General features: G+C 32.5%; 1 protein-coding gene across 2 annotated transcripts in view; it reads right to left on the reverse strand.

Moving 5' to 3' along the window:
* Positions 1–75: 75 nt before the first annotated feature.
* The window catches only part of LOC135831844 (putative fatty acyl-CoA reductase CG5065), a 29,323-nt gene continuing 14,826 nt past the window's right edge, over positions 76–14,572 (reverse strand). For both annotated transcript variants that reach the window (XM_065344652.1, XM_065344653.1), the window contains exons 2-10: positions 9,169–9,371; positions 7,970–8,218; positions 7,324–7,469; positions 4,977–5,086; positions 4,556–4,748; positions 4,210–4,458; positions 2,909–3,166; positions 2,665–2,818; positions 76–1,471 (exon numbers count right to left, since the gene is read on the reverse strand). In XM_065344652.1, the coding sequence (XP_065200724.1) occupies positions 2,698–2,818; positions 2,909–3,166; positions 4,210–4,458; positions 4,556–4,748; positions 4,977–5,086; positions 7,324–7,469; positions 7,970–8,218; positions 9,169–9,371 (1,529 nt within the window). In that variant the 3' untranslated portion in view covers positions 76–1,471; positions 2,665–2,697. The remainder of the gene's footprint in view (positions 1,472–2,664; positions 2,819–2,908; positions 3,167–4,209; positions 4,459–4,555; positions 4,749–4,976; positions 5,087–7,323; positions 7,470–7,969; positions 8,219–9,168; positions 9,372–14,572) is intronic.

The following is a 14,572-nucleotide window of genomic DNA, read 5'->3' on the forward strand; positions in this document are numbered from 1 at the left end:
AAAAGTTCATATAGAATAGATTGGTAACTCATAACTTCATGAGATATGTAAAGGCATTCAAAAACATACCAATCATAAGATAGGCTATGCAATATATTTTAATGATAAAATTAATAGGTACACACAAAGTACATATACTTAGTGGCAGTAATGTGCACCTCCTGCACACTATGCAACAATCTGCTACAAATTATTCAAAAAAATTGTCAGTTTTGGTGTAATGTGGTTTCTACTTCCTATCTATAATAAAATCATCTCAAAATAAAAAAATACCTAATCTGAACACAAGCTGAAAATAAATGCCTTCCAAGTTTCATGTTTTTGTACATTTTGTACACATTATTTACATAAAATATAAACCTTTGTTTTCTTCTACAAGTGCTGATTTTACTTACATTATGTCATGGAAAACTACCTAGTTCAGACTCAAAGAGCATTAACTATGACTAAAGAAAATCAGGTGTAAAATTACAAACAACAAAAAAAACACTCCACATTTTTCTCTCTAGTATCCGCACCTGAAGTAAAATATAAAAGAACTCAAGAGTTTTGGGCAGTTATAGAGAGGAGAGCTTTTCCTCTTTGCCCTACTCTGAATATAAACATGTCAAAAAGTAGGTACATAGGTAGTAGTAGGTATAAAACTTATTCATAACAAGTAGGTATTCATACTGGTAACTAAATAAAAAGGTAAAGATCAGTCAACATTAAGTATATGCTAGATGAGAATAAAATGTACACACATCTACATGAAATGAATATGTAGGGTAGGCTATAATAGGTACATAAATTCATATTTGTCCTGAGAAATTAATTAATGGTAGATAAAATGAAACTTTCTTAGAACAGAAACAGGTTTACAGGGTAGATGGGGTGAAATTTGAATTAATCTAAAAGTTCATTCAATCAAAGTACTAGGCACAATGTCTTCATAAATGAGTTTTTTGATGTGGCACATTCAAGTAAATTTTCACACATCCCACAGTACCTAGGTACCCACAAATGAACATATTTTCTAGAATTCTATCCTCATTGCTTGAGAGTAATATCAAATTCATATCACAGTATTCATTCATATCAATGATATTCACTATTGAGTTCAAACTTCAAATCACAACAATATTCAGAGTGCTTGTTGAAAAATATTCCCGACCTCACCAACTTTTTGAGTTGTAAAATTGTTGAAAGTGGACATGAATCAGCGCTTGTGTTTTAAGAATTCAGGTCAATTCTCCAAAATATAGAGGTGTTGGAAAAACTAGTGTACAGTGTACCTAACTAAAGTTTGAAGGAAATCTTTTATATCTAGTGAAAACAATGTTTCCAAAGATGTATTAGAATATTATTTTGGTGAATCATTGAAAATCCATGCATCGAAGTCCATGGTACGTTGTCTTGCACTGTTATTGTATGCTGGTTCACAATTCAAAGGGCTGTTATTACATTCAAAATATTCAATTTTTCCTGTAAACTGTGGAAGAAAAAAAAGTTGTTGATTAGTCAATAGGCAAATGAAGCACTCATATTGTTGTAATCTAGATTTCTAGATATGTTGATTAAATGTGGATATTTTATTTCAGAAACAGCTACTGATTCTGTGCAATAGTGGGATTCAACCAATATGATTTTTGTAGGTACCTTACCTACCTACACCTATACCTATAATACTCATCCAAGATCAATTATGCAACCTGATTTGACATTAAATAGGTAGGTAACATGGACATGTTGTTTAGTTTAAATGCGGTCATCATTTTTTTAAAAACAGAGATTTGCCTATTTTCTCTCATCAAAAACCTTCAAAAACATACAGGAATGTAGGTATTTATAATTTGACAGTTTTCCATTTCCTCTCATTTCCTCTTTGAGAGAAAACTTGTCATTTTTGAGCAGAGAGTGAATTTGGAGAAGGGGTTTGTACCTATTAATACTTTTTTTTGGGAGGGGGGGGGTGTTTATAATTACAAGATTATTACACCCGTAAGGGGGGGGGGGTTAGATTTGGTTTGTGAGGTTGATGTTTTTTATTAGGAGGGAGATGAATTTTTGAATTTCTGAGGGTTCGTCAGGGATAGTAGGTGGGTTTTCTTTCATCAGTAGTGTAAGTCTGTTTTGTTTTAGTTGGGGACAGTTGAAAAGTATGTGTTGGATGGATGTGGGTTGCTGATATTGCAAACTTATTGTCCTAAATTTTATTGGAAGTCAATGTCATAGAGATTAACTTTGAAAACAGTTCTTGATATGTAGATATTTTAATTAGGTATTTAGGAAGTACCAGCATGCACTCATGCTTGAAAGTTTCATAGTAGACCAGACAAGTCAATAACTTTTAAAAATGAGATTAGGGCCAGTCGAATTAAATTCTCACGAAGTAGTGGAGAATATAGTCTATTCAGATTTTGAGAAAATTTGATTTGTTATGATAAAAGTGGCCCAAGAAAAATAGAGGAGAGGAGAGAAATGAGCTGAGAGATGAGTGAGACCAAATCTGGGGCCAAAAGCAAGAAAATTTCGAACATGAGATAAAGTGGGTGGATGAAAGTTGTTAAAGAATATGCAACAAAGCATGAGAAACGACTTTCATAGGTATGTCATTTCAGAAAAAAAAAAACATTCTGTATTACACAATATGTAATATGTATTACATTTACTTGATTTACTCACCCTGTGACTCCATTAAAATGTTGGTATAGGTATTTACGAACCATTCAGATTAATGTATTGGTTCAATGTGTTTGATAAGTTGGTCCATTTAGCAATATAGTAAGTGAGCATACCCCACAATAAAATTTGGGCAACCCAATCTAACCAGTATAGCCTGAAAATCATACAGGGAATTTATTATTATTAAAATTATTGATAGGTAACACAATAATTTTTTCTAAAACCTTCATGTAGGTAATCTTACAGTTTAAGTTGGAAACGAGCTTTTGGTAATGTTGATAATGGTTCTTTCATGCAATATTGTCTAGCTCCCAATAAAACATCTAGTAGATACTTGTTGTTGTCTGCTTTTGTGTTCCCCATGTAAAAAATTTTCTGTTCTTTCTCACTCAGCTTATTTGTGAGAGCAATTGTTTTATGATTCAAAAAACTCCATTTTCTTGTGGTGAAATATTGTAATACACCCATTCCGACTTGGATTCTTTTCTGTACTCTTACCATGCTGAAATAAACAAGGAACTCATTTGATTACCACAAAACATGAAATGAATACCCATTGTGTAAGTCTGGGTACTAGGTAGATGATAACTCAACATTAATTGAAGGGATTCTTTTGGACTTTATTAGAAAAGTATTTTGAAAACTTTTCAAATATTGTTTTCAGTAGGTACCTACCTATATTAAAAAAATATTGAGAAAGTTCTCCAATAGATGGTTTCGGCAAAAATTACCCATTTCAATGAAGATAGTACCTACAGCTATTTTTACCTGTCAAGTTCATAGCAGGTAGGTATTTTTAGTCAATATTTTCATATTTACAGCTACTCGTACATAGCTCAATTATTTTGAAAAGAGGAATATTTTATTTTCACATAGAAGTTAATAAGGTTCAAAGCAGGAAAATTCTATTTTCGATTTTTTCTCCATAAATTTGATAACTTTTAAAAGAATTTCAAACAACTTCAAATTTAACTTTTCAAAATCACACACAAATCAAGAGTAGAGAATGAGGCTGCTCATCAACCTCAAAGTTGCTGGGAAAAAACATTAATGTATCTACTTGAGACTTCATCTTTAGAACATTTTAATTTTTTTTTCTCTTTCCAAGTATGCTGCATAGTATCTAGCAATAAAAAATGGTCACATACGTACTTATTTGAGGAGAAGATAAAAACAAAGATCGTAGAAAATAGTTTGTTTTTTGTTAATGAAAAAAAGGTTTTAATTTTTTCATTTTCCTGTTCAAAATTTTGAATAGAAAACAATCTAAAATCATCTTTGCAATTTTTTAAGATCCGAAACATTTTTAGGCCTACATGTAATGAGCAAATTAAATGGCATTGAAATAAATAAGGTACCTATAAATTATAGTACCTACTAGAAATGAATTAGGTACCTAAGTGCTTAGAATAAGTTGAATGCTGTGGTATGAAAATTCCAACATTAAAGATTCAAATTATTACTACTGGTTTCTTATGCAAATATTTACAATTAAATTGATAATTTATGACTTCCGAAAATTCATATTGGCAAGTGAGTACTTACAAGGTTTTTTGACCCATTAAAAAGAGCAATGCGTCGATGAAATAGGCCGGTATGATTTGACAGAACAGTACAATTAAATAATGTGTTATTGGATTCATTCTGATGGTCCCATTTGGAAACCATATTCCAGCTTCAAATGGATACTCGTAGCTCAATTTCTTACCATGCTTTAATACCTCACCCCAAGTCATAGTTTGAACTTCACCATTCGAGATATTGTATACAGGAACTTTTTCTTCCAAGTCTTTTCTTCAGGGATAGAAAAAAAACAAATAGGTAGGTAAAAGTGCAGTTCTACTAAGTTTTTGGTAGTGATGTAGGTAATTTGAAAATTATTTCTACTAACGAGCTACGTCCACGTTCCCAAGCAATAGCAATTATTGCATTGATTGCAACATCAACTGGAATTACTTCGGCGCAAAAATCTTCGTCAACCATCATAGATCTAATGAGACCTTTTCCAGCTGCCACAACCACTCCAACTGGTCCATTCAAACTGTCCACCCAGCCAGGCATTGGTTCATACAAGGCTGGTGTAACTATTTTAATAAATAATGTTAGTACATATTGGCATTTTCTACTTTTAAAACAATTTTAAATTGAAAATGAGCCACTATTCCTATGAAAAATTATTATCTGGCTGTTTGACATTCCAAGGGAAAAAAATCATGTAACATGATTCGTGAAATCAATTTTGGATCCTACAGTGTGAGATTTTTACAATTAATATTTTCCATTTGCTCTCTTGAATGTTACATCTTACCAACCTATAGATGGTCTAGCCACAGCTACTGGAATTTTGTCCGCATATTCGCTCACCAAAGCTTCTGATAATCTTTTTGAGTAAGTGTAACAATTCGGATGAGGTCCTAACAGCCTAAAAAAATCCAACATAAATGTGCCATTAAATGTAAAATTTAAGGGAAATATATAATCGCACGACAGAAAAGGGTGTTTGAACGACACCAGCAAACGACAATAAATGCTGTGGTAGCGACAAGTTAGGTCTTTACAACGACAGGTTTTCAACGACAAAATAATGAGTCAGAGCGACTATTTTTAATTATTAATCACGACAAGTCCTCCCGACAAAAAAGGATGTCTAAGCGACAGAATAAAATTTCAAACGACAGAACAATTTATCCAATTGCAAATCTGAAAATACACGAAAAAGCAATAAATAAAATGTTGGATTGGGATGCTAGCAAAAATATACTTACTTAAAAATTGCCCTGAAATTGGTGCAAAAACTGTGTGACAATTTTCAAATGAGGAGTCGGCCTGCAAAGTGACCTAACTGCAAAAAAATGATTTTTGAGATAGCAACGCTATCTGATAGCTTAGGACATGCCCTACAAAAGGAATATATCGCCTTCATCCAGTTTCACTCTTAACACCCCTTCCCCCCCTGAAAATGATAAAATTAAAAGCATGGCCTGCAAAGTGACCTTATTTTTACGATTTTCCAAAAATGTGTTTCATAGGGTACTGTTTGTTGAAATCAAAATTAATTTTAACCCATTCTGAAGAAATTCAAAAATTTTGGAGACATCGAAAATCGCACTGGAGGCTTCAGAGTGATTCGAAATGGTAAAATCGTAAGTTGAGAATAAGCCACAACTCCAGTTTTAGCTACCCAGCTTCCTGTACATAAAAAAATCTTGAATGAATGAATAAATCTTTGCTTTCATAAAAAATAATATACGCAATAAAAAACCGGAGAAAATTGCGTACATATCACTAAAAAACTAAAAAAAAACGTATGTGCGGCCTGCAAAGTGACCTAACTGCAGAATTTTTTATTTTTGTTGCACCCTGTAGCGAACCCGTGTTCATATTTTTCAGAAACGAAAAGGTGATTAAGTGAGTGAGGGTTGGCCCTTTCGATTCCCGAAAACAGATTTCGAAAATGTGACTTTATTTTCCTAGGACACGTTTTTCTCATTTATCTCAAAATCAATTTTTTGCAGTTAGGTCACTTTGCAGGCCGACTCCTCAAATGTAAAATGTGAGGTTCCTATGGACTTATTGAGATTGCAATTTGCAGAATAATACAGTACCTTTGCGTTTTATCAATCAATCAAAAAGTTTTATTTTATGACGTCCGGCATCTATGTATGATAATGAGAATTCGTCAATTTTTTCAACGAAAAAAATGAAGATCATTACACTTTATATAAATCATTCATTTTCAATAACATGGCGCGTGACACACAAGTCGAAGGACATTTGGGGTATAAAACCGAATGTACACGAATGAAAGGAGGGCTAAAAATCTCAATACCAAATGTAAAATGTGATGCTTGCATAGATAAAAAAAATAAAATAAAAATTATGCCAAAACCGTTGAGAAATTTGCTGTGTACACAAAATTTACCACTTTTTGAGAATTACCCTCCTATCATTTTATGAAAATTTCTATTTTTTTTCATTTTATTCGATTTGTAACTTTTTTGGTAAAAATAGGCGTGTTGATGGATTAAAAAAAAAATTAAAAATAGACGTGTTAATGGATATTTCAGTCGTTAATTTTTTTTTACTACTGTCGTTCATTTTTTTTAAACTGTCGTTCAATTTTTTATTTGTCGTGGACATTTTTTATCTGTCGTGCAAACATATGATTGTCGTTCAACTTTTTTTTCTGTCGTTCAATTTCTTTTTTGGTCGGGCATTTCTTTTATTTGTCGTGCCTGTCGTTTAGACCACCTTTTCTGTCGTGCGATTCACCTATTCTGTCGTAACGATAAATCATACCCAAAATTTAATAGGTAGTCATTGATAGTAGGTATCTATTGCCTATTCAGTTATTTATACTTATAGGTAGGTATGTATTATTAAATTATATGATTATCACATTATAAGTAGACAATTAGACTCATCTTTTTAGATGAATTTAATCTCTGTTTGTGTCCGGAAAAATGATTAATTACTGTACATATCAATATCTTACTCAATGTCAGTCAGTTAAGTACAGCAGAAAAATTCGTTAGAGAGATTTATCTATGTATTGTGCATATAGTATTTAATAACCTGAACTTTTGATATAATTATGTACTTAGTATTTCAAGTTTTAAGTAGGTACTTGGGTACTCTATAATGTGGGAAAATCGTAACCTTGGGGTGATAGCTTCCAGTGTAGTTTCATCCATCCACGAAACCATTTGTATAACATCTCTGGGGTTAACAGGAGCTGGGTAAATTATTTCATCCAAGACTTCGTATTCACAATGACAAAAAGCTGTTGAAAGGTGGATAAACGCCTGTGAAAATTGAAAGTTTTTCAACAGTAGGTAGGTAGGTACCAATTTATTATATGTACAATTTAGAAATAAATTAAAATTATCATAAAAAACAATACATTACTTAGGTACAGCATTATATTCTTGAAATTAATTTAATGAAATACAGATACTAATCATGTTTCATTAAAATCTCTGATGAATTTAAAAAATAAATAAATAAATGATGTAGAGGAGAAAGTACTGTTTTAAGACATATGTACAAGTACATAAAATTTTAGCTGCCCCAAATGATTCTTCAATTTTTAGTAAATACGCAGGTAAGTACGTATTTAGAAAAGTAAAATTTTTCATTTTTTTCCCGCCAAAATTGGTTATTTCTAAAATCATAAGTAGTCATCAAATGAAAAAATCAGACAAAAAACCCTTTAATGCATAGGTGGTCACATGTGACCACAGCTCAAAAATGGTCATCATTTAAATTTGAAAAATTGCAGTTAGGTACCTATACCTATACTTACCTTTAAATGTTTCATTTGACAGCTCAAGTCCAATATTCTCAAAGTGCCGACAGTATTATGCTCCACAGCAGCTTTCAGACCAGCCTCCAAACGCAAAGAAGCTGCTCCATTGATAACAACAGAAACTTCGTTGAGCAGAAGCTCTTTAGATTCGGCGGCTAGTCCCAAATCTTTTTGAGTAAGATCTCCTTCAATCGCCACCAGTTTTTTGAACACAGATGGGTTACTCTTTCTCAATTTGTCGAATAACTGAAATTGAAACATTAACCGTATTATTAAGTAGGTATGAATGTAAGTACCTACATCAGGAGTTTCAAGATCTACTTGATAAGATTGGCAAAGAAAAATTCAAACAGGTATTTACCTAACCTAATTTTAATAGACTAGCTCAGTTTTAAATAAATTTTTCAAGCTACATTATAACTTTTCGGAAAAAATATCAAAGAGGGCAAATTGTCCACACTGTTGACTGTATAAATGATAAAATATCTTCTCGAATTAAAAGTGGCCTGTCCGGTGTCTGTTTGTGACAATGATTGTTCTGAATCTCATTTTGAACCCGTCTGTAACTTTGAACTGCGATGATGAATTTAATTTCTATACCCAAGAGCCCGGGTATTTTTATCGAAGTATCTATATTACATTTTTTTGACCAGCGTTGAAAATCATTGAAATCGTTGAAGAATAAAAAAGCACACGAGTATGAATAATCCAGGTATTGAAAATAAACCTTTTTATCTGAAAATATTCGCCAAAATCGAAAAATTTTTACGCTTAGACTTGAACACCCTATATGTATTAATTTCAAATTAGCATATTTTTGATGGTGCCTTTTTTGTTACCAAAATACACGGGTATAAGCTAGGCTGTCTTCATTTATTAATCAAAGAATCGGTATTAAAAAAAAAAATCATCTTATCCATCATTATTACTTGTAGGTAAAGCATATGCAGGTGTCCAGAAATATCGAGTACCCCTAAAAAAGTTTTCTACTAAAATACTTTGGTTGGCCACAGTAAATGATAATAATGATAGCACATGATTTGGTTGTTAGAGATAACATTTCACCAATCATATGCATCTATTTCACGTTGCCAACCTATATTTTATAATGAAAAACTTTCTTAGGGGTTTTCGATATTTCTGGGCGCCCTGTAGAAGTCAAAAAATAATACCTAAGTATATTTTGACGTACGTACCGGTAATTTAGAAAGTTCTTCAATTCTAGTAGCGGGAGAAAATCCTTTTTTGGGGCGACACAAAACGTAAATTCGTTTCAGATCAGGTATGCAACGTAGCATTTTTTCTAGGAGTACTTTTCCCATAAAACCAGTACCGCCTGTGACGAGAATCGTCCTTCCGGCGTACCACTCAATTAAACTGCCTTCCGTCATATTCAATTCTGCAATGAAAAAAAGGTATAACATGTTAGTAAGAATTGTTACAATTGTACCATTTTATAAAAGAAATAGTATAGAACGATAATTAATGCGGTTTCTTTTCTATAAAAAGTATATCGAGCAACGATGTATAGGTAAGGTAAGTTAATTATACTTAGCCTAAGTTTGTTGTTTTTTTTTCTCAGAGAAGAAAATTTTTAAAACTCTTTACAAATGGATGAAGTAGATATCAGTAGGTATAAAAGTCTGGATTTATTGTGCAAAAACTTAAACAGAGTTTAATTATCCTTAGGGGACATTTGTATTCCTACACAATAGTTATCTGCTAATATAACTAATGTCATAATAACGAGTCGCAAATAAAAATGAAAAAAACATTTCGCGATCCTTCCAGTAAGTAATCGTGATTTTTTCACGCGTTTCAAACGCTGAAAATTCTCAAATGAATTTATATTGCAATTTCAACTCGTTTATCCAATTTAGCGACCATTCGAACAAAATATCGTATCAAGTTTACAAATGTTATGGAAAAAAAAAAGAAACACACGCTCGTGATAAATGACAGCACATCCCTCTTAAGTATCAGTTTCTGTAAGTAATACCTACTTTGTAAATCAGATTCAAATGCAGAGCGGCCTTGAATGACAGAAATTTATCGCAAAGAATTAGTCAAAACCGCAACTAATATTTTCTTTAATAACATCTGTTGCTTACGATCAGTCAATATTTCTTACAGAGAATCAATACCTACCTACCACACTTTCCAGTCATTGAGGATAGTTTAAAATAGGAATTTCCATACCATTGTGCATTTTCAACAGTCCTCTTTGTCAGAAGTAGCAAATTAACAGCTGAATAATTATGTTATCGCATTATTTTGTAACATCTTTAATGTTTCATTGGTGTCTTGGCAATTGTATTCATCTTTTCCACTTTGAATTTTTTTTTTTCAAGAAATGTGTACCAAGATGTGAATACCTATTTTAAAATTTTGTAATTAATCAGCGCTCCAAGACACGCGGCCGGAGAGTAATAAAAATCGCACCAAGGCCCAGATAATGAAAAAAAAAGTGGAGAATAATAGTGCTCGGCAAATCTTCATCAATAAAATCGTCTCAATTTGCTATAGGTATGCATTGCTGAGTACCGGGTGGACAATAAATTACATGCAAGTCTTGACTGTCTTGAGAATCAAGGTTTATTTTAACATGAATAGGTAACTCAAGTTTGAAACGTGTAAAGCTGTCGTTTAAGTAGGTAATTAAGTACTTACCTACAAATATAAGCATTAAAAATTTCCAACAGCTGGAGCTTTCAAATTACAAAAAAAATCTCCGTGTATTGTTGACTCGATAATCGATATAGCACATTAAAAGTGCAGTTTTACTGATTCATGATATCTGGATATGAGTGAGAAAATGGTGAGAAAATACTCATTAGCAATTCATTTCCAATTTGAAGGAGGAAAAGGGCTGAAAATTTATGATTTTTTCATAACTAGGTAATCATTTTTGGAAGAAGGTGAAACAGAAAATAGTACATATGTACCTACATTTATTTTAATGCATGGTAGGTATATTATAAAGTATTAAATGTTAATTTTTCAAAACACATATTTAAATTAGCTTTCAATTCATTTTTGATTTGAATTCGTTAAAAATGTATTCTGAAAAAATAGGCATACCGTACCTATCAATAAGTAGGTAGGTAGTGTAGGTACCTATGAATAAAATGTTGAAACGAATACCTACAGAGTACAGACTAAAGACTTCGTGTGTATATTTTTACTGCAGGTGATATTATTAGCATTGAAATTTCGTTGATGCCAAAAATTCGTTCAAGAGTTTTGACCTTTCTTTTTCGTAGACACATCCCACTGCGATTACCTGGATGATTCACAGTTGTTTACAATCGGAAAACTAATAAAATATGCAATGGCAACAGGCGAGTGTATGTCGTACTCGTATATACCCACTCCTGAATGTAATATTGAGACTATAAAGTTCGAATGAAATAATTTATGCATTTTATAAGAATAATAATTCGATTGAATAATTAAAACTGGAATTTAATCAAAGTAAATAAACACAATTTTGTTAGCATTTACCACGCGTTTACATTTACGTTACATTGAGAAGAATTCGCGGTATGCAAGCGTTAATTTTCACTATGCGTGAGATACCTATCTCATGAAGATGCTTTTTCAGCATTGAGAAATAATTATCAGGTAGGTACTTACAAAGGAGGTGCCCCAGGAGACATTCGCCGATTTCAACGATTCTTGCACCATCGAATAGAGGACATCGAATAATACTTAGATTAACCCCAAATTTTCAGCTGCTGAAGTTGATAGGTATTTTGATTTTCACAAAGCAATTTTAAGAAACCGAGCAAAAATAGTCGGCGCAGGTTGCATACCTAAACCTCTGAAATTATTTGGGCATTTTCATACATTACGTTGAGACTAGCTCACGGTGATTTCTTACGTGCCGACTATTTTTGGCGAAGTTTTCAAAATTGCATCGTGAAAATCGAAAAATCGCTCTGCATAGCTGAAATGTCAACTTCAGCAGCTGAAAATTTCACCATGGGCTAGTCTCACCATAATATGTATTTAAATGCAATGTCGAGAAAAGCGATAATTTATGTAAAAAAGACTCTTGCGAGAGGTGGATAATAAATCTGCGTTGGTGCATCTACATACACATAGGTACCTTATATCTACGACAGGTATTATCAACAAATTGACACGTCATGTAAATACTACCTATAATTATTTCAAAGTCTAAGTCATAATAAATTGCAATAAAACTTTCATGATTGATGTTACGATGCATGCGGAGTTAGGTTATGCACACCAAAAGACTGGGGATGGCGCTACAATTTAGTTATGCAGAAGAATGGAATAAGTATGCTACTTAGTTCGAGTGCTTACATACTTTACAAGTTACGTTACATGAGTATCATTGACTGATGCAATGATGAGCAATATTATGTGGTTAGTTGGGTAAAGTATCTCTATCTACCCTGTATGCAAAATCTTATAGCTACGAACGTACGTTCATCGCAAAATTGTTTTCAAATTAAATTATCACAAATTAGGCTAAACGAACGATAAGTGCCTTTAATAGTCCTGCGTTGAAAAGAGTAGTTTCATTAATAGATAGACCTGACCGTCACTTGCTAATTGCAAAAAAATTCTACTCGCCTCAACAGCAAAACGATATAGTTTGAAAATTGGATTAAAAATCGAAAATTCGACACCTTCGTCCATAGGATAGATGATAATTTCTCTCTTCAATAATGGAGTGAAATTTCCTCCTTTTCTTATTCAGGCTAGAAAAGTGTATATAAATAAAGTACTAACAGTTACATATCTAGCCGGTGGTTAGCCAAAGGTCATCATAAGTACGCACATCTGACATTACGCCAATAACTTAACTCAGTCGCCGCAATTTATCACTGCAAGCATTACGTAAACTTCAGGTTTTTGTAAACTACCTTTCAAAAACGCGAGGTGTTTTTTTTTAATCTGATGCATTTCACTGCGAAATTGAAATCACGCGCTAGCAAATTGCATATCAAGTGTTTATGTCTAGTCAGACGCAATTATGCATTTATATGGATAAGTACACATGGTTTATGCCTAATACACCAAAACAATTATAACCTAATTTACCAACAAGTACCTAATAAGTATTTTTAGTTTCGTGAAAATGAAAGTATCAGCCTGCTACCTGCTAAAAAAAACTACGTATAGGCAGAACGTTTGCACTAAAATCGAACATGCATTAGATTACCTAATCAGTACAGGTTTTAATTATCAATTCACCAGCCAAACGATTCCAGACATGATACGCAAGTGTAGGTACGTTATTATATTATAAGGAAGTTGCACCAACGTTTGTCAATATAATATAGACTAACCATTACATTATGATTTTTAAAATCACGTGAAAAATTTTGAGTTTTTGAAGATTTTGTAATGATAGGCCAGGTATGGTTTAATGAGTAGTTATGATTATTTTGTCGCTTTTTTATAGGTATGTAGTAACTTCTTTGCATATCTATAGGTAAAGCATGATGATGAATTTTAAAGAGAATTAGGCTAAATGCTTCGAGTATTTAGGTCCTACTTACCAACTAGCTACATTTTTATTATTTAATGCTTAAAATTAAAAAAAATGATCTGTCTCCTTTTCGAGTGACTAGGTAGGTAATCGTTTTTATACAAATTTTCACCGTTTTATGCAGACAATTTTTCAGGATAGAAAGAAGGAATAAATGAGAAGATTGAGAAGAGAGGGGAAAGAGACAGATGCTATTACATATTTTATAAAATCAAACAACGATTCAACAAACTTTAGGTAAACCACCAACACCCCCCCCCCGGCCATCACACAAAAAGTTACATCAATGAATTGGCTATTACATAAAATCCCTAAATGAAGGTCAGTCAGGTCTCTGAGTCCGGGAAGTCGGTACTGTTTTTGAGTTTCAAATTCAAACTTCATGAAAAAAATAATGAAATTACACAAATAGGTAAATAGTTAAGTACATAGGTAGAAACAATATATCGAAATTGGTTAAAAATTTTAAATCCAAGTTAGGCGCCTACTTCAGAAAAGTTTTCATATTATAAAAATTATTTCACAAATAAAATATGGTAAGTATTCATCTTTTTTTTTATAAAGAAATATTAAAAAAATGTTTGCTATCTTACAAGGGAGGTGCCCCAGGTGACATGCGCCGATTTCAATGATTTTTGCACCATTGGATGATTTTTAGGTGAAGCATCCGAGACCATTGCGTAAGCTTTTTCACCATTCTCAGTGCAGTGTGCAGTTGATGAAAAGTTAATACACTTGCTAGATGGGAGCGTCAATAAATCTTGATCTTGCTCTCCTTTCTTCTTCCCTATCTGCAAAAATTTTGGACCATGAAGTTCATATTTTTTTGTCGACTTTTCATTTTCATTTTAAAATCTTGACACAAGTTCGGTGGTATATTTGAATATGATACACAGTACACACCAAATTATTCAAGTGAAAAGAAGAAATGGATTACCCGGTCGTGGAAAGCTTTGGAATTGCTCCTGGTTGATTCATTTGCCTTGCATTGTTACATCACCGAATGTTTGAATTACATTTTATAATATGTACCTACGTATAAAAATTACGCATGAATCGGAGTTCAATTTATA

This window comes from Planococcus citri, chromosome 1, assembly GCF_950023065.1.
Source record: "Planococcus citri chromosome 1, ihPlaCitr1.1, whole genome shotgun sequence".
NCBI lineage: Eukaryota > Metazoa > Arthropoda > Insecta > Hemiptera > Pseudococcidae > Planococcus > Planococcus citri.